Genomic DNA, 22,314 nt, shown 5'->3' on the forward strand with positions numbered 1-22,314 from the left:
AGTTATACATATACATATAACCACTGCTTTGTGGTTATATATATATGTGGTTATAAAGACACACTGTCTGTGTCTTTATTCCTGTCTTACCCCTAGGTTCTTCATGACATTTTTTTTCTTAAATTCCATATATATGTGTTAGCATACGGTATTTGTTTTTCTCTTTCTGACTTACTTCACTCTGTATGACAGACTCTAGGTCCATCCACCTCATTACAAATAGCTCAATTTCATTTCTTTTTATGGCTGAGTAATATTCCATTGTATATATGTGCCACATCTCCTTTATCCATTCATCCGATGATGGACACTTAGGTTGTTTCCATCTCCTGCCTATTGTAAATATACTTCTAAACTGAATTTAACATGGCATTCGTAATGATGTCAGATATTTAACAATTGCGACAATGAACTTCAAATGCTTTATTTGGAATCCATGAATCAGGTGAGAAATAATTTAGCCCATTATTAGAATTAACTGATTTACTATTTGTAGCATCTTATGACACTGATATTAAACTTATATCTTTTAACTGTCTGCAAATTTCTTGTATTAATCGAGCCTTCTTAATAACAGGTCTACTTCACCTTTTTTTTTTTTTTTTAACCTGCACAAGAAAACTGGAACCAAAAATGTGCTAAATTGATTTAGAAAGTTTTGCGTTTTTACTCTCAATATGAAGTCATGCTTCACAGACTGATATAAGATATACCTTTCTTTATCTACATGTGATAATTGTCACCTTCAGGCAGAGTATTCTTAATTACTAACTTCTAAAGTACATCCTGATGTTTCTAGACTTCATGTGGTCGATGATATCATTATGATCCCTACAACAGATAACAGATGCTGACTAACACTGTGCTCCATATTCATCATCAATTTCCTAGAGAAACAAAATTTATCCCTTTATTTTTCATTAAACAGGTTTTTAAAAAAATTATTGCTGTCAAAAGGGTTTATTTGGGGCTTCCCTGGTGGCGCAGTGGTTGAGAGTCCGCCTGCCGATGCAGGGGACGCGGGTTCGTGCCCCGGTCTGGGAGGATCCCACATGCCGCGGAGCGGCTGGGCCCGTGAGCCATGGCCGCTGAGCCTGCGCGTCCGGAGCCTGTCCTCCGCAACGGGAGAGGCCACAGCGGTGAGAGGCCCGCGTAACGCATTAAAAAAAAAAAAAAAAAAAAGGGTTTATTACAGGTTTGTATTCAAGACTGTGATGTAGGAGGTTCCTGAACTTACCTCCTCCCATAGATGCACTGAGTCTATACCATCTATGAAACAATTTCCTCTGAATGCCCCCCCGCCCCCACCTTGGGACTTCCCTGGTGGTCCAGTGGTTAAGACTCCATGCTCCCAATGCAGGGGGCTCCCAATGCAGGGGGAGTCCACACGCCGCAACTAAAAAAAAGAAAAACAAAAAAACCCAAACTAGCTGAGCAATGCCCACAAATTGAGCAAACAAGAAAACCCACATTGAAGCAAATAAGAGAGACTGAGACATAATCTTGCCATAAACCCCACGTCTGGTGTGGAGACCCACAACTGGGCAAAAAATCACACCTGAGCAAAAACTCACACCTGAGCTGCTACTTGAGGAATGAAGGATTTGAACCCTACATCTGGAACCCAACTTTTAAGACCTACACCTGAGAGACAAGCCCCCAAAACATCTAACTTCCATGAGACCCCAGTGGCTATATCAAAACAGTGAAACAGTTCTTAAAGGGCTTGCACATGCAAGCTCACCCACCCTAAAGCCTAGTGCAGAGGCAACTGACTAAAAAGCACCTAGACCTTCTGTTAAAAAGGATTATTTGTTTATCTTAAAGGGTCAGCCTGAGGGGCCAGCATCTAATTTGGCATATGAGTCTACTGAAATACACAGGATGGAGGCTGGCAGGTTCCATCTTTATGCTCTCCAGATCACCAGTATCTCCCAGAAAAGAGCTTGTACTGCTGTCTTCTGGTGTCCTGATTATTGCAGCTGCTGCCCAGGGGACACCTCTAGATCACCTGACTCAGGTGGCCCTCAGGGCTTACGTTCCCAGGTCCCACAGGACCATAACAGAGAAAGGGAGTTCTTAACTGGCTACCACTCCCAGGGCACAGCAGAGAGGCAACAGACTGAGGCAACCAATCTTTCTATGAAAGAGATCTGTTAGCTTATCTTCATAGCTGTGGACTTAGCAGCAGGCTTCTAATTAAACACATCTAAAGGCTGACTGTCATCCTCTCCAGAGACCTGGGAGAGCACTCTCCCTCTGTCCCACTCCAGAGCACTAGTATATCCTGGAGGAGAGCTTGTACACTTATCTGGTGCCCCAGTTTTTGTGGCTGCCACCCAGGTGATCACCTGGTTCTGGTGGCCACTGGGGCTTGTATTCATCAGTTCAAAGAGACATTAGTGAAAGAAAAAAAACAGTTATTAACTGGTTATTACCCCAGGACTCAGCTCAGAGGGAGCACTAAAAATAAAGTAGGCTACTTGGACAATCACTAAGGTCTGAAAGACAACCAAGAGCTAGGCATGGTTGAATAAAAAGGTTCATCTCCTAAACAAGACCACTCCTTTCAGAATGGGAGGGGTGGCTGTTTTATCTAATGCATAGAAACCAACACAGAGTCAAGGAAAATGAAGAAACAGAGGAATGTGTTTCAAGAAAGAACAAGATAAAACCTCAGAAAAAGACCAAAATGAAACAGAGATAAATGATGTATACAATAAAGAGTTAAAAGTAATGATCGTAAAGATGCTTGCTAAGTTCAGGGGAAGAATGGATGAACAAAGTGAGAATTTCAACAGAGATAGAAAATATTAAAATACCAAATGGAAGTCACAGAGTTGAAGAACACAGTAATTGAACTTAAAGATACAACAAAGGGCTTCAACATTAGACTCGATGAAGCAGAGGAAAGGATCAGTGAACTCAAAGACAGGGCAACAGAACACACCCAGAGAAGTAAAAAGAACAAAAAAGGGGTGAAGACAGCTTAAGGGATTTATAAGCTAACATCAAGCAGACCAACATTTGCAATAGAGGGGTCCTAGAAGGAGAAGAGAAAGGGGCAGAAAACTTATTTGAAGAAATAATGGCTGAAAGCTCCATTAACCTGAAGAAAGAAACAGACATCCAGATCCAGGAAGTCCAGAGAGTTCCAAAAACAGATGAATCCAAAGACAGCCACAATAAGACACATTATAATTAAAGTGTCAAAAATCAAAGACAAGGAGAGAATCTTAAAAAAACAGTAAGAGAAAAACAACTTGTTGCGTGCAAGGGGAACCCCCATAAGACTATCAGCAGATTTTCAGCAGAAATTTTGCAGGCCAGAAGTAGTAAAATATATTCAAAGTGCTGAGAGGAAAAAACTGCCAACCAGTTTTTTTTTTTTGCGGTACGCGGGCCTCTCACTGTTGTGGCCTCTCTCGTTGCGGAGCACAGGCTCGGGATGCGCAGGCTCAGCAGCCACGGCTCATGGGCCCGGCCGCTCCGCAGCATGTGGGATCTTCCCAGACCGGGGCACGAACCCATGTCCCCTGCATCGGCAGGTGGACTCTCAACCACTGTGCCACCAGTGAAACCCTGCCAACCAGTTTTTAGTCTACACAGCCAAGTTCTCCTAGTGAATTGAAGGAGAGATAGTTTTCCTGGAAGATTTATGAAAATATAAATCTCACTGGTAAAGGTAAATATGTTGTAAAACTCAGAATAATCTAAAATGTTGTAAAGGTGGTAGGTTGGTCACTTATAAAGCTAGCATGAAAGTTAAGAGATAAAGTAGTAAAAATAACTATAACTACAAACATTTGTTAAAGACACACAAGATTAAAAAAATGTAAATGGTGACATCAAAAACATAAAATGAGGGGAGAGTAAAAATGTAGGGCTTTAGAATGTGTTCAATCTTAGGGTGTTAACAACTTGAAACAGACTGTTATAAATGTTTTTATGCAAGCCTCATGGTAACCACAAAGCAAAAACCTATAGTAGATACACAAAAGATAAAGAAATCTAATGACACTAGAGAAAATCTACAAACCACAAATGAAGAGAGCAAGAGAAGGAGGAACAGAGGAATTACAAAAGTCAGAAAACAATGAACAAAATGACAATAAGTATCTACCTATCAATCATTACTTTGAATGTAAATGGACTAAATTCTCCAATCAAAAGATACAGAGTGGATAAATGGTTTTAAAAAATGACCCATCTATATGCTGCCTACAAGAGACTCACTTCAAATGCAAGTACACACTCAGACTGAATGAAGGAATGGAAAAACATATTCCATAAAAATGGAAATCAAAAGAAAGCTGGGGTAGCTATATTTATGTTGGGCAAAATAGACTTTAAGATAAAGACTGTAATAAGAGACAAAGAAGGTTATTATATGATAATACAGGGGTCAATCCAATAAGAAAATAAAACATTTGTAAATATTTATATGCCCAAAATAGGAGCACTTAAATATATAAAGAAAATATTAAAAGACCTAAAGGGAGAAATACACAGCAATACAATAGTAGGAAGAGACTTTAATACCTCACTTTCATCAATGAATAGATTACCTAGACAGAAATTTAATAAGGAAACATTGGCCTTAAATGACACATTAGACCAAATGAACTTAACAAACATAAACAGAACATTCCACCCAAAGGAACAGAATACACATTCGTCTCAAGTGCTCATAAAACAGTCTCAAGGATAGATCATATGTTAGGCCACAAAACAAGTTTTAATATTTTTGAGAAGACTGCAATCATATCAAGTATCTTTGCCAACCACAATAGTATGAGACTAAGAATTAATTACAAGAAGAAACTGGAAAATTCACAAAGTTTCAGCACATACTACTGAACAACCAATGTGTCAAAGAAGAAATCAATACCTTTAAACAAGTAAAGGTGGAAATACAACACACCAAAACTTAAAGGATACAGAAAAGCAGTTCTAAGAGGGAAGTTCATAGAGATAAATGCCTATATCAAGAAACAAAAAAATGATCTTAAATAAACAATCTAAGTTTACATCTTAAGCAATTGGAGAAAAAATAACAAACAAAGCCCAGAGTTAGTAAAAGGTAGGAAAAAACAAAGATTAGAAGGGAACTAAATGAAATAGATACTATAAAGACAACAGGAAAGATCAATGAAGGGGTGGTTCTCTGGAAAGGTAAATAAAATTGACAAACCTTTAGCTAGGCTAACCAAGAAAAAAAGAGAGGACTCAAACACAAGCATACCTTGCAGATATTGCGGGTTCAGTTCCAGATCACTGCAATAAGGTGAGTATCATTATAAAGCAAGTCATGTGAATTTTTTGGTTTCCCAGTGCACATAAATGTTATGTTTACACTATACTGTGATATACTAAGTGTGCAATAGCATTATGCTTAAAAAATCAATGTACATACCTTATTTTTAAAAATATTTATTTCTAAAAAATGCTAAGCAGCTGGGCCTTCAGCAAGATATAATCTCTTGCAATAGTAACATCAGTGATAACTGATCACAAATCACCATAACAAATATAGTAATAATGAGAAAATTTGAAATATTGGGAGAATTACCAAATGTGACAGAGACAAGAAGTGAACAAATGCTGTTGGAACAATGGCACCAATAGACTTGCTTGGCTCAGGGGTGCCACAAACATTAACTTATAAAGAATGCAATATCTGCAAAGTGCAATAAAGCAAAAGGCAATAAAACAAGGTATGCCCATAAATAAAATCAGAAATAAAAGAGACATTACAATTGTTACCACAGAAATATAAAAGATCTCAAGAAACTACTATTAAAAATTATACTGCAACAAATTAGACAACATAGAAGAAATGGATAAATTCCTCTCAAGACTGAATCATGAAGAAACAGAAAATCACAACAGACTGATTCCTAATAAGGAGATTAAAACAGTAGTCAAAAACCTCCCCCAAAAAGCCCAGGACCAGATGGCTTGGGTGAATTCTATCAAACATTGGAAGAATTAACCCAATCCTTTTCAAACTCTTCTCAAAAACTGACGAGGAAAGGACACTCCCAAACTTATTTAATGAGGCCAGCATTACTGTGATATCAAAACCAGACAAAGACACCAAAAAAAACAAACCTGATGAATACAGATGCAAAAATCCTCAACAAAATGCTACAAAACTGAATTCAACAATACTTTAAAACAACAATCATACACCATCATCAAGTGGAATTTATTCCAGAGATATGAGGATGGTTCAACAAACACAAATCAATCAATGTGATACACCACAAACAAAATGAAGGATAAAAGTCATATAATACCATCTCAATAAATGTGGGAAAAGCATTTGACAAAATTCAACATACATTTATTATAAAAACTCTCAACAAAGTAGGTATAGAGGGACGAAACTCAACACAATATAGACGGTATATGACAGGCCCACAGCTAACATTATACTTATGGGTGAAATATTGAAAGCTTTTCCTGAAAGATCAACAACAAGGCAAGGATGCCAAGTCTTGCTACTTCCATTTGACGCAGTATTGGAAGTGGTAGCCAAATTGGGCAAGAAAAAGAAATGAAAAGTATCCAAATCAAAAAGGAATAAATAAAGCCATCACTATTTGCACATGACATGATATTATATAAAGAAAATCCTAAAGACTCCACCAAAAAACTGTTAGAATAAACAAATTCAGTAAAGTTTTAGGATACAAAATCAATGTATATAAGTTAGTTGCATTTCCTTACACTAATGTGAACTACCAGAAAGAGAAATTAAGAAAACAATCTCATTTACAAACGCATCAAAAAGAATAAAATACCTAAGAAATAAATTTAACCAAGGATATGAAAGACCTGTATATTGAAAACCATAATACAATAATGGAATAAACTGAAAAAGACTCAAATAAATGGAAAGATATTCCATGCTTATGAACTGGAAGAATTAAAATTGTTAAAATGTCCATACTATCCAAAGCAATCTAAAGATTCAATGCAATTCCTATCAAATTCTCAATGGCATTTTTCACAGAAATAGAACAAAAAATCCTAAAATTTGTACAGAACCACAAAAGAGCCTGAATAGCCAAAACAATCTTGGGAAAGAAGAACAAAGTTGGCAGCATCATGCATCCTGATTTTAATCTATATTACAAAGCTACGGTAATCAAAACAGTATGATACTGGCATAAAAACAGACACACAGATCAACAGAAAAAATAGAGAGCCCAGAAATAAACCCACACATATATGGTCAATTAATTTATGACAGAGGAGCCAAGGGTATACACCTGGGAAAAGACAGTCCTTTCAATAAATAGTGTTGAGAAAACTAGATGGCCATATGCAAAAGAACAAAACTGTACCGCTATCTTATACCATACACACAAATCAACTCAAAATGGATTAAAGCCTTAAATGTAAGACCTGAAACCATAAAATTCCTAGAAGAAAACATAGGCAGTAAGCTCCTTGCCTTTAGTCTTGGTGATCATTTTTTGGATCTGACACCAAAAACTAAGGCAACAAAAGCAAAAATAAATGACTGGTACTACATCAAACCAAAAAGCTCCTACAGAGCAAAGAAAACCATCAACAAAATTAAAAGGCAACCTACCAAATGGGAGAAAATATTTGCAAATCATATATCTGATAAGGGATTAATATCCAAAAAATATATATAAGGAGCTCATACAACTCAATAGCAAAAAACCAATCTAAGCAAAAAATGGGCAGAGGATCTGAACAGACATTTTTCCAAAGAATATATATAGATGGGCAACAGGTACATTACATAAAAAGGTGTTCAACATCACTAATCATCAGAAATATAAAATCAAAATTGCAATATCACCTCACACCTGTTAGAATGGTTATTATCAGAAAGTCAAGAAATAACAAGTGCTGGAGAGGATGTGAAGAAAAGAGAAGCCTGTGAACTATTGGTAGGAATTTATATTGGTTCAGCCACTATGGAAAACAGTGTGGAGGTTTCTCAAAAAATTGAAAATTGAACTTCCATATGATCCAGCGATTCTGTTCTGGGTATTTATCCAAAAGAAATGAAAACACTAACTCCAAAAGATATATGTACCTCCATGTTCACTGCAGCATTATTTACAACAGCTAAGACATGGAAGCACCCTAAGTGTCAATCAATGGATGAATGGATAAAATATACGTATATCTGTGTATACACCCACCCCCTACCCCACACACACACACTGGAATATTATTCAGCCATAAAAAAGAAGAAAATTTTGTCATTTGCAACATGAATAGAGCTTAGGGCAATGTGCTAAGTAAAATAAGTCAGAGATAGAAAAACAAATGCCATATGATATCACTATTTATTTTTATCTAAAAATAAAGCAAAACAAACAAAACCTGAACTCACAAATACAGATAACAAATTGGTGGTTGCCAAAGGTGGGAAGTGGTTGAAGCGGATGAAGTAGGTGAAGCTGGTAAAAAGGTATAAACTTCCAGCTATAAAATAAATGAGTCCTGGGGCTGTTATGTACAGCATGGTGACTATGGTTAATAATACTATATTGTATATATGAAAAACTGCTAAGTGAGTAAATCTTAAAAGTCTCATCACAATAAAAAAGTTACTGTATAGTGACGGATGTTAACTAGACTTACTGTGGTAATCATTTGGCAATATATACAAATACTGGATCATTATGTTGTACAACTGAAACTATTATAATGGTATATGTCAATTATATCTCAATTAAAGAAAAGATTTCAACTCAATGACCTAATTTTCCACCTTGAGGAACTAGAAAAAGAGCAAACTAAACAACAAGCTAGTAGAAGGGAGGAAATAATAAAGACAGAGATAAAAGAAATAGAGAATAGAAAAGCAATAGAGGAAATCAAAAAATTAAAAGTTGGTTCTTTGAAAAGTTCAACAAAATTGACAAACCTTTAGTTAAACTAAGAAAAAAAGAGAGAAGACTCAAATTACTAGAATTGGAAATTAAAGTGGGACATTATTACTATCATCTCTGACCTCATAGAAATAAAAAAAAATACTATGAACAACTGTAAGCCAACAAAGTAGATAACCTAGATGAAATGGACAAACTGCTAGAAATTCACAAACTACCAAAACTGATTCAAAAGAAATAGAAATTCTGAATTCCCCCAAAATAAGAGGTTGAATAAGTGATCAAAACTTCCCAACAAAGTCCAAAACCAGAGAGTTTCACTGGTGAATTGTACCAAATTAACACCAATCCTTCTCAAACTCCTCCAAAAACTAGAAAAAGAGGGAACACTTCTTAATTCATTCTATGAGGCCACCATTACCCTGATACCAAAGAAAGACAAATACGCCATAAAAACAGAATATATTTTTGAATATAATTTATGAATATCCTTTATGAATACTGATGCAAAAATTCTTACCCTTCTGAAGCTTATAGACCAGCAGCAAAGACAAACAATAACAATAAAATAGTAAGAATGGTAAAAGACAAGGTATTAGCTATCATGGAAGCTAGCAGGTATATCTGACCTGGATGGCAGATTGTGGGGTGGGAAAGGGCAGCTCAGGAAATACCTTCTAGAAAAAGCGACATTTAAGCTAAAACAGGTAAAACGAAGAGTTAGTTGGATAAAGAACAAGACAAATACCAGGCAATGGGAAGGGAACTTGGAGTCTAACACTGAAACACATAGGGATCTAAAAGAAGTTATTTCTGTAAGCCTGAAGTATGGAATTGTTGGGGGCAGGAGGGGAGCAGAGAGAGATGAAGCTGAAAAGGTTGGTGCTGTAACTCTAAAAGCAATGGAAAGCCATCAGAGAGTTTTAAGAGGCAAAAAACAAAACCCACTAGATTAACTGTCTATTTATTTGTGTGCATATCTAACTGAGGATATGAACTGTGTCTATTTAATCATTTCCTCAGTGATCAGAACAATGCTAGGCATGGTCTAAGTATTTGGTAAGTATGTATTAAGCACTATTGAATCAGAACACTAATGGGTAGCAGAACAAAAAATGAAACCTCATTTTTGATTCTATAACCTATTACACATGTAAACATATAGAGACTAGAGATTCCTCAGTGATAGCTACAATGAAACCACTGAAATTAAATTAAAATTAGAATGAATCAATTAGATTGAAAACATAGTGCCCTCTTGTTAAAAACAAAATAAAAGTAAAAATATTGCAAAAGGAATGAATATATGTAATTACTATCAAAGAATCAATCATTAAAATGGAATGTTCTGTCATATCATAAGCCATCGGGCCTATATGATTATATGTTGGATGCACATTTCTAAACTGAAAGCAGGCAATGCAAACTATTTATATTGTCAAAATTAGACAAAATTGAGAAGTGTATATTTCAGCCTTTCCAGATTCTGACCTTATTTTACTTCAAACATTATAGTGACTTGTCTGATTTTTTTGTTGAACTCCACATAATTTAGCTTTAAAAGTAAGCAATAGGTTGCGAATTACAAGTCACAGGATGCCTAAGGGACCACAGGATATCAGAATCCTAAGAAAAACTATTTTCTGGCACAACTACATTACATGAAAATAAGCTAATGATGTAATAGTGACTCTTTGCTCTAGAACAACCTTGATTTTGAAGTTGAAGGAGAAAGAATTTCTTGTTTTCTTCTTTCACCAAATTTTCAATCAAGATATTTTAAATGACCGATGTAAGTAAAATGCAGTGAAGAAATAAATGCTGACTATATACTTGTTATGATTACATATATTCTTTTTTGAAATTTTTACTGATAAGCTCTGGTTATGTAACAGTTTCAGATATATTTCTATAAAATGGGACAGGCAGGCAATATATGCTTCAGGCCTAAAAAGACAGTGAATACAGTTGGTTGCTTGATTGATTTTACAACAATTTCAATCCCTTTTAAGAGTCTATTTAAAGGTTAGATCTTTCTGTGATGATCAGGGCCCTGCCAAGCTGGGATAAATACGTTCAGTAAAAGTATACTATGAATTGAAATGATGCCACCACCTTACATGCATGTTTTATCTTTTTAAAACATTTTCATATTTGGTCCTCATACCTATCATAAAGTAATACTTGCCCCATTTTTAGATAAGGAAACTGAGTCCAAAAGAATACATGTGACTTTCTAGGGTATTTGCACAATCAGTAACAGGGACTTAGCTAAAAATGGAGACTCCTAATTAAAATATTTTTTTGTACTGGATCACTGCTAACTCTTGGTCCAGTGAGAGTTATTCTTTTTTGAGGGATGATCTTATCTTTGACCTGAGTCAAATAAATAATCCCAACAGATTACATTTTTCTTTAAGGAGTAATTGATACTACAAATATTTTTAAACTAAAGAAATGATGGCCTGTTTCATGTCAAGCTCCTGAACAAACCTCTTGATAATTACGAACCTCCTACAAAAATTATACTGTATACATGGCAGTGAAATGGATGAGGAAAGCAGAAATAAACTGGAAAGCAACATCTCAATCCAGTCTCCCATTAATTAAAAGCCACCACTTCTTTCCCCTTCATTTCAAAACCCCATGGCAGTGAACCCCAAATTGGAGACATAGTACAGAGGCGCCAGAAGACTTCAGTTCCAGGCTCCCACAGGATTTATCTATTAAAGGAAAATGGAGAGTCGGAGTATAGGGGGGAAGATAGGAAGACGCAGTTTACTCCGCCCTTCGTTCCTCTAACCTGAACAATGTAATGTAGCAAGGAAACCATCTGCAATGCTGTCAGGGCCCCGCTGAGTCAGGTAAGAGGCTGGAGAAACCCGCACCCCCTAAGGGCCCCTTCCTCTTTTTAATTCACCTTTCCCCCCTCCCTTTCCGTGATTTCTCCCCTGTCTCCCACCCCTCTTGTAAGCTTTGTCCAGTGACATCTCACGGCCAACCCAAGAACCTTTTAAAAATAACCTCAGGGTCCGGGCAAGGAGGGTAGGACCGAGCCTTGGGGGGTCGTCACCTTTTGAGGTATCTGGCGTCCTCCCCCTGCATGGCGGCGGCGACGGCGGCGTGGGGAGGATGCGGGTGTCTGAGAGAGGCCGGCGGGGCTATTTCCGGGGACGCTGGCCAAAGTACCCCACACCCAAAGGCGATGACAGTCCTGAGGCCTGCAAGGCGGGGCAGCTACAGCGCTCTGGTTACCAGGGTGAAGCCGCCGGCTCCTCCCACGGCTCCTAGGCCCCAAAACGCTGGCGCTGCCCAGACCCGCCCAGAGCGGCCTGTATGAGCTCCGCCTCAAAGCGCATGCGCCTGCTCCGCGGCGCCAATATGCGCAGGCTCAGTTTGCGGTGCTGGCCTTTGGGACTAATCTGACGCACCCTGGAGCGGAACGTGAAGGTATTTGCAGCAGATTTCAGCGCGCGTGGTTAAGGAGTGGCTCCGTGGTCACCGCCCCCTTGAGGATGGGAATTGAAAGAGTCATCCCGGTCAGTCGAATTGATATTTCAGGTCCTTCGCTTGAAAAGAGGGAAAGGAAATCCGTTAACCTTTTAATTAGAGAATGCTCTAGAGCAGTCAGGCCCTCGGCTGGTAACCTGTAAAGAAAGGTTTGTATTTGGGGCATTGTGGAAAAGGGGCTGCACTGATTGCACTGAGAAGCTGGAACTTGAGCAGATAGGCTGACCCTTACGAAATGAATACAATTAATATCAACTTCGATCGAGGGGCAAATCTCTCACTTCCATATTGGTATCCTAAATCTAGAATGCACCCCTGCCCCGCACACACACACACAGCTCCTGAAATTACAACTCCTAAACTATCCCTAACTCGGGCTACGTTTGGAATCATTTCCTCTAAGACAGGCAACTGTTGGCAATTTAGACCATAGGGCCAAAGGGCTGTTTTTCTGTTTTGTTGGGTTTTTTTATTGAAATATAGTTGATTTACAATATTGTGCCAATCTCTTATATGAAGTGAAGTAAGTCAGAAAGAGACAAATACGATGTGATACCACTTATACGTGGAATCAATAGGGCTGTTTTTGAACCTTAGCAAGTAATGTCCTCTTTCTGAGATCTATTCCCATGGGCTCAGCTTTCTCATCTATGCAAATGACTTACGTTCATTTATTCAATAAATATTAATTGAGGGCCAGACATCAAACCAGGCTCTAGGGATAACAAAGGAGGCGTTTCTACTCCCACTTCTCACCTGTCACTCGCTTCTAGTTCTATATTTTTAGTCACCTTGCACTGTGTCTACACCATTGTTCCACTGCCTTTTTCAGATGCAGTAAGTTAATGCAGTGCATTGCATGGAATATTAAATATAGACACAGTCCATACCGACTAAGAGATTTTTATCGCCCACCCATTCACACAGGCTACATTATTTCTGTCAGTGTTGTAGTCATTCTTCCAGTCTTCCAGGGAAGACTGTATGGAGATAACTTTGACATCTTTCTTTGTATCATGCCCTCTTATTAAACTATTTCAAAATTTTATCTTTTCTTCCTTCAAGATATTCCTGCAATCCAGCTTTCTTCTCCATTCTCCCTTCTACCTACTAGCCTAACCATTTCAGACTTGGAGTACTGCAATTCTTTCCTAACTGGACTTCCTATTTTCTGTTGTTGTTTTTTTTTTCCCAAATATTCATTCTCAAAACTGATATAAAATTTTACAAATTATCACTCATAGCTACATTACCTTAAAACCCCTACAATACCTAATATTGCCAGATCACAATATCTATTAAAATTCATAGTTTATATAATAAGCATTCTTGCAATATAAGCTCCTTGAGATCAGAGATTTTGCTTTGTTTACTTCTGTATCCTTAGAACAGCATCTGGCTCATAGTTGGCACTAAATAAATATTTGGAATTGAAAAAAATGCATACTTGAGCTTGAAACAATAACAGCAACAAAAATCTAGAGGAAATGCCCAGAGGCCAGAAAGGAAGAACTGAAAATTAGATCAATAAGGAGATAAACTGAAACTGGGCCTGAACTAGAGAAGCTGTCAGTCTATAGCAAGAACAGTATAAGATGAGCCTAGGCATTTTATTCTTGAAAGTAAGTAAATACTAATGGTATTGTGCCCAAAAGACAGTAGTCAATTTTGAGGTAATTTGCCTCACAAGGAATAATTACTGTGGTCGATTTAACACATAATAAAAATACAGGAGTCCATAATGATATTCAACAACACATAGAAAAACAGAAAAACAAAACCTTACTTTCATTGAAGGTAATGACTGCATCAAATTCTTACTCTGAAACTTGGTAATTAAAGGAAATAATTAAGCATTTAATCCAAGCCTTTTGGAAATAAACCATAATTTACCTCCTCTTAATGAGGGAAAGCTTTTTTTTTTTTTTTACAGAAAATTCCTGCTAGTACTGGAACAATATAATTATATAGACAGTTACTATTTTGCAAGCCCCAAGAAGTAATGCACCTCATTGATTTATTATAAAATAATTTAAAATGTGGTAGAGTTTCACCCCACAGATAACTTGATAATTCTAAGTGGAAAAAATGTTACTTTACAATGGGGAGATCTGGCTATCAGCATTTTAAACAAGTAAACTAGGCATCATTAGTAGTCATAGTACCTGATAGTATATGCAATAGGAAGCACACAAGATCACCTATTAAGTATTCTTGCCAAAAATTAACCTGAATCTAACTGAACTGTCAGATCTGTAAAAAATTAATAAATGAAAATCTCAATTAAATAGAGTTGGGAAACAGAATGGGAAGCTCTCATGCCCTATGATGATAGCAGAGCCCAACAGAAAGAAGACTCCTTTCCTGTCAAGTTCTCAGTCAGTGAAAAGTCATGGACTCTTTATTTACTATAGCCTTCCCAACTTCCTTTTCCTCTCTATAAAAGCATTGCCCTATGGGGCACTTGCAAGTGGTTCACTGCAATTGCAGACCCCAAATTACAATGCTCTGCTGAGCCCAAATAAACACATCTTTGCTGGAGAAATGTGTGGCAGTCTATTTTTGTTTCAGGTCAACAGATCTCATGTGCAGAACTAAATAAAGAAGATAGCCCAAAGAGTGGGGAACATACCCAATTGGATATCAAGATATATCATATCAGAATAATAATTACAAAGTATAGTATTGACATAGGGAGAGAACACAAGTGAAACAAAAAAGAGAACCAGACCCATGCACATGTGTAAACTTGAAATATGACAGAAGTGAATTTTCAGATCATTATGAGAAAAATGTATTTTCAATAAATGTTTTTGAGACAATTGTTTATGCATGTGTAACAAATTAAATTGGATCCCTACCTCATGCCATGTGCAGAAGCTAATTCTACATTGAATAAACACTTAAGTGTAGAAGAGAAAACTTTAAAAACATTCAGAAGCAAATATAAATTATCTTTATGACATTCAGTTAAGGACAAATTTTAAAACAAAATACAGAAAGCACTAGAAATAAGATTGATAAATTCACTCCATTAAAATTAATAACTTCTAATTATTAACCATGATACCATAAAGTAAAAAAGATAAGTTAAAAAATGATGTGACCTACTTGTATCACATGAAAGCTAACAAAGGTTTAAATTGACTGCTTCAAGATCCACTATGAATCAAAAAGGAAAAGACAAACAACCCAATGGGAAAATGGACAAAGAAGAGAACAAATTAGTATTAGCAAGATAAACAAAACAAAACATGAAAAGATGTTCCATCTCAATAGTAATCAGGAAGATCTCGATTAAGACCATAAAAAGATACAATTTTACACTGACCACAGTGCAAAATTTAAGAATTCTAACAATACCAAATTCTGGTGAAAACGTGAAACCCTGGAAATGATTTAGTAAACATTTCAGGTGTGAGTGTTCATTGCAACTACCACTTGAGAATAAAATGTCTTCATTATCTTGTAAAGTTGAACGAGGATATTCTCTAAATTTCTGCAATTCTACCCCTAGTTATATAACTCAGAAAATTATAGCATATGTGCACAATGAGGTTTGTTCCAGAACTATCAGAGCAGTGTTGTGCATAATAGAAAAAGAAAATCTGAAAAACAAACTCCAAAATATTTTTGCAGGAGAATGGATAAATACGTTTGAAATATTCACACAATACAATATTATGCAGCAGAGAAAGTTAATGAACTAGAACTATACAGACAACATGAAGGAGTATTAGAAACATTATATTGAATGAAAGTAAATTGAAGAAGATTACATACAGTGTTTTTTAAATTGTGATATAATTTGCATACAATAAGATGCATTCTTCTCGGTGTGCAGTTATGCATTTTGACAAATACACGAGTCATGTAACCATTACACAATCAAAATATTGAGCAATTCTGTCATCCCCCAAATTCCTCTCTGTTCCTTTGGAGTCATCCTGTTCCCCCAACATCAGGCTCTGATAAATACTGATGTTTTCTGTTCCTATCATTTCCCTTTTTCCAGAATGTCATCTAAATGTAAGCATATTTGATATAGCCTTTCGAGTCTGGTTTCTTTCTCTTAGCTTTTGGGGGCCATCCATATTGTGTTTCATTAATTTATTCCTTTTTTACTGTCAGCTAGTGTTCCATTGTATGAATGTATCACAGTTTATTCATTTACCACATTTGAGTTGTTTCTAGTATTTGGGAACTGTGAATAAAGCCACTCTAAATATTTACGTACAGGTTTTTGTGTCAACTAAAGTTTTCTTTTCTCCTGAAAGCGAACACCTAAGAGTAGAATTGTTCAGTTATATAGCAAATGTGTGAATAATTCTGTGAAACTGCAAAACTGTTTTCCAAAGTGGTTGTGCTATTTTGCATTCCCACCAACAATGTATGACTTCAGCTGATACATATCCTCACCAGCACTTGGTATTATCAAGTTTTTAATTTGTTTGTTTAATCAAGTCATTCTAACAGGTGTGTAGAGATATCTCATTTGATTTAAATTGTATTTCTGTGATGATTAATGGTATAAGCATATTTCATGTCCTTATTTACCATTTGTGTATCATTTTGGGTGAAGTCTTTGTTCAAATATTTTGTTCATTTTTTATTTATGTTTTCACTAGCCTGACCAAACTGATCAGAGAGATAGCAACAGATACTAGATCTGAAAGATACACATCATTAAAACTGAAACAAGAAATAGAAAATGTTAAAACTCTGTATTTTTAAAAGAAATCAAAGACATAATTACAGTTTTTCACACAAAGAATATTCCAAGCACAGCTTTACTGATTAGTTCTAAGAAATAAGTTCAACTTACATACTCATGCAGAAAATAAAGAATGAAGGAATATTTACCAACTCATATAAAAGGGTCAGCATTTTCCTGCCATCATATTCAGACAAATATCTTTAGTGAGCTTATATGTAACAATCTTTAAAAAAAATACTAGTAAATTAAATCAGCAATATATAAAAAAAAATACAACATTGTGACCAAATGGGGTTTAACTCAGAATGCAAGGTTAGTTTAACATATGAAAATCCAATAATTTACCACATTGCAAATATAAATGTGAATAACCATATGATCATGTCAATAGAGGCAGAAAATGAATTTGACAGAATTCATGATTTAAAAACCTATTAGAAAACTAAGAGTAGAAGGTGACTTCCTCACTCTAATGAAGAATATCTGTTTATTTCTGGGCTGTCTCTTCTGTCCCATTTGTCTATGTGTCAGGAAGTAAGATGCCTCCAGGTATGCTATTCTTTCTCAAGATGGTTTTGGCTATTTGAGGCCCATTTGGTTCCATATTAATTATAGGATTGTTTTTCCTACTTCTGTAAAATAAAATGCCATTGGAATTTCTATAGGATTAGATTGAATCTTTTTTTTTTTAAACATCTTTATTGGGGTATAATTGCTTTACAATGGTGTGTTAGTTTCTGCTTTATAACAAAGTGAATCAGCTATACATATACATATGTTCCCATATGTCTTCCCTCTTGCGTCTCCCTCCCTCCCACTCTCCCCATAGATTGAATCTTTAAATAACTTTGGGTAGTGTGCAATTGACAATATTAAATCTTCTAATCCATGAACATGGGTTGTCTTTCCATTGGTTTTTGTCTTCTTTATTCTCATTTATCAATGTTTTGTAGTTTTCATTGTATATGGTTTTTACCTCCATGAAGCTTATTTCTAAATGATTTTTTTATAATATTGTGAATGGGATTGTTTTCTTACTTTCCTTTTTAGATAGTTTACTGTTAGAATACAGAAATACAACTGATTTTTGTATGTTGATTTTGTTTCTTGAAACTTTTTATTGAATCACTTATTCTAACAGATTTTTGTGGAATCTTTAGGGCTTTAAAAATATACAATCATGTCATCTGCAAACAGAAATAATTTTACTTCTTCCTTTCCTATTTAGATGCCTTTTATTTTTCTTGCCTAAATGATCTGATTAGTACTTCCACTACTGTATTAAATAAAAGTGGCAAGAGTGGACATCCTTGTCTTGTTCATGATCTTAGAGTAAAAGCCTTCCATTTTCCACTGTTAAGTATGATGTTAGCAGTGGGCTTTCATAGGTGGCCTTCATTATGTTAATTTCCTTCTATTCCTAGTTGGATGAGCATTTGTATCATGAAAGGATTAAATTTTGTCAAATGATTTTTCTGCATCTATTCAGATGATCATATGATTGTCATCTTTCTATCAACGTGATGTATATTTATTGATTTGCATATATTGAACCATCCTTGCATCTAGGGATAAATCTCACTTGATCATGGTTGTATGGTCCTTTTAGTGTGCTTTTGAATTCAGTTTGCTAGTATTTTGTTGAGAATTTTTGCACCTATATTCATCAGGAGTCAGGCTGCATTGCTTTGGGAAACCTTCCTGTTAATATCAGTTTTCTCCTGCAAAACTGTACCTCCTAGAAGCTTCTCTTAAGTTCCAGACTTAGTAAAGTGCTTTCTCTGTTCTCCTACTGCATTTACTGTACTTTATGGACATGATTTGTTTACGAGTGATTCAAAAGTTTTAAAATCACAGATTTAAAATTACATTTCCAGTCACAGTTCTTGACACAGTGATAACTAACAAATGGTAGCTCCTGCTTTATCAGATATAATTACAACTTTCAAGAAGCACATAAAGTACTCACCATGTATGTAAACAGATAACTTGACTGTCATATTGGCAATGTGAAACAAGTAGAATGTTGGCACAAAGAAGGAAATAATCCACTCATGGTGGATAGAAGCTTAGAGTAGGGCTCAAAAAGGATAAATAAAAAATTGCTTACCAGAGAAACATAATAGGGATATCCTAGGAAAGGGCAATAATATACACACAATATATAAACAATAGTATATACAAAAACATATGAAATATCAGTATATATTTAGGTAAATGCAAGTAGTTGAGATAGGGAGTTAGGTTTGAGTAGGAGAGCAATGAAAAATAAATTTGGAAAATTCAGGAGGGGCAAAATTGTGGAAAGCCTGCTATAAGAGAGTGTGGTATTTGTATATTCTCTGCACACATCAAGAGCCATGAAAGCGTTTTTTTTTTTTTTTTTTTTTTGCAGTACGCAGGCCTCTCACTGTTGTGGCCTCTCGCGTTGCGGAGCACAGGCTCCGGACGCGCAGGCCCAGCGGCCATGGCTCACGGGCCCAGCCGCTCCGCGGCATGTGGAATCCTCCCGGACTGGGGCACAAACCCGTGTCCCCTGCATCGGCAGGCGGACCCCCCAACCACTGTGCCACCAGGGAAGCCCCATGAAATCATTTTAACATAGAAAAATTATATGTTGAAATTTATTATTTTAGCAGTATTAATTGTTCTGTATTTTATCCACAAAGCAACAGAGAACAGAGATGTAAGAATTACACTTTTTCTTCTCCATATATGCTGCTTTTAAATTTCAATGCTAATTTGCTTCAGAAGTTCACAGAAAATCGTTTCTTACCTTGTGACTGCCTTTGGGATATCATCAAATGGCCATCGTGGTCCAAAGAATCCACATCCACTGGCTATTAATGCGGTCATCTTCTCACTTTTCAAGTTAATTTGAGCTCACATTGCACATCTTAATGCAAAAGAGATTTAAGTTAAGAGGATCCTTTAAAATACATCCTCTTCTTGATGGTGGTAATCTCTGCATTCAACTAGTATGATGTAAGACAACTATGACATCATTCATTAGGTTTCTCCAAGGATCAGAACAGAGAGGGAGGTGGCCTACTAGGAAAATAATGAATCTCTGTGCCTTTTTTCTTCCCCATGTTCTCTTACAGCCTGAACTATACTTTGAGAAAATAGTTGTGTCAACTATTTAAATACATGTCAACCTGATGATCCTTAAAGACATCAGTCGAATGAATATTATCCAGTATAAATAGAAGATGTATTTTGTCATACATGTACACACACATTCATGCACACACAAAAACACCTGTGTTTGTGAATTTGTATGTGTAGTTATATACGTACATGTTCAATTGGAAGTTCTGTGCTTTTGTGTGTGTGCTTTTAGAGATGTGCACATGACATGGTGAGGGAAGACGAGGATCTGAGTATATCCAGCCAGATCAGCTGTATTTATTAACCTAAACAAAATTTATGAGCAGGCATTACTTTAGAGTTGAATATGCAAAAATGAATAGACATAGTTCCTTACTTGAAGAATTGTATCTACATCCAGTAGGGATACACACAAAATGAAGAAATAAAATTCAAAATAATACATTCTATGATAGAGCTATAATGCATCTCTATAGAAACTGAAGAGATGACTGTGGATTCAGACATTTAATCCTATTCTGCACAATACACTCATCCAAAAATTGAAGCTATGAGAAGAATAAGATACAGACCTTACCTTGAAGGAATTAAAAACTATGAATAGCCAATCAGAGGACAAGTAATTGGTGTTTCAGCCATATTTCCCACACATCTACATCCCACGTCAAGTTTTGTTTTGTTTTGTTTTTGTCCTGGATTATTTTAAACTGCTCTTACCTATTGATTTTTTTCTATAAAGAATATGCTGCACTATATCTTTTCAATTTATTGCTTCAATTCCATAATCCCTCACTATGATAGAAGTTTCATTTGAGTTAGATATTTAAGTGAATCCAATCTCTCATTAAATACACATTTTTTTAGTGCATATTATGTGTTCCAGGTACACTTCAGAGCTAAACTTGTAGTCTGGATGGATAAATTTAGGCAATGGCTATATTAATAATCAGACATCTCCTCTAAAGCCTTAATAGCAGAATTAGAAAATGTTTAGAGCATGACGACTACTGCTGCATACCTCTGCTAGAATGAGTTGAAAGCTATTTGGTCACCAAAGAGTGCTCTCTCCTCTTCACCTCTTTAACAAAGGTATTACCATAACATAAGTGTTTATGACATACCCTCTGGGTCACTAAGAACAGAACCAGAACTGCCAATTCATTCCAGATCAGTTCCTAGCAACTGCCAGTTAGCAATAACTTTGAAGTTGGGTAAGAGATGAATATATTTCTTCCAGGGATGAAATATATGATGTTCCAACGAGTGATGTAACTCCATCCTTTTAAGTATGGGGCCGAAATTAAATCTTATGTTATTTGACTGTTTAACCTTTCTTTCTTTTTCCTTCTCTTCCCATCTTTCTCTTCTTTCCTTCTTTATCCCTTCTTTTCTTCCTTTCTTTTTTCTTTCTTTTTGTGTATAGACAGCACATGTGTCATAAAAATAATAGCATACTGGAAAAATAATTTTTTTCTGATTTGGAAAATTTCCTGCCAAATCGATATCTCTTTAATGTAATCATTACCATATCAGGAGAGGAAGTAGATACACATCAAAGACCCTGAGAAATGGTTGAAGTAGGGTCAGAATCTTTCCTGTGTGTTAGTGACAAAAAGGAATTGAAATTCATCTCATTTTAGTTCCCACTTCAGTACCTTGTCCATATTGCTTTTTTTTTTAAGAGGGAGAGGTAAAAAATAAGATACAGCTACTCTAAGTTTGGCAAATTGTAAAATATTTCTGTTAAATCAGTCCTCTTCCTGCCTTTCCCACTCATTGGCATGTGAACTTCTTTTTCTTTCCAAATGAGTCAGTTGAGAGAATGTCAACATTGCTCTAAGTAGAAGATGCTATCATGCCATCACAAAAGCAAAACAAATTAAAAACAAAATAAACAAAATGCTGCTTTTCCACTTAGCAGCATTTGCTGTCCTCAGGATATGGTGATGTGTACTTCACTTTAAATGGTCTCTTCACTGAATTCTATCAAATACTCTCCCCCATAACCAAATGGACAGCTGGTGAAAATTCCTCCATCTGAACTAAGGAAGCATTAACAGCCTAAACATTTTTAACAAGATTGGTTTT

At 36.0% G+C, this 22,314-nt stretch overlaps 1 protein-coding gene across 2 annotated transcripts in view; it reads right to left on the reverse strand.

Annotated features, from left to right (window-relative positions):
• KIFAP3 (kinesin associated protein 3) overlaps positions 1–12,217 on the reverse strand; it is a 166,361-nt gene extending 154,144 nt beyond the window's left edge. For both annotated transcript variants that reach the window (XM_032636471.1, XM_032636472.1), the window contains exon 1: positions 11,962–12,217. In XM_032636471.1, the coding sequence (XP_032492362.1) occupies positions 11,962–11,993 (32 nt within the window). In that variant the 5' untranslated portion in view covers positions 11,994–12,217. The remainder of the gene's footprint in view (positions 1–11,961) is intronic.
• Between the last annotated feature and the right edge of the window lie 10,097 nt (positions 12,218–22,314).

Source organism: Phocoena sinus, chromosome 1 (genome assembly GCF_008692025.1).
Source record: "Phocoena sinus isolate mPhoSin1 chromosome 1, mPhoSin1.pri, whole genome shotgun sequence".
Taxonomy (NCBI): domain Eukaryota; kingdom Metazoa; phylum Chordata; class Mammalia; order Artiodactyla; family Phocoenidae; genus Phocoena; species Phocoena sinus.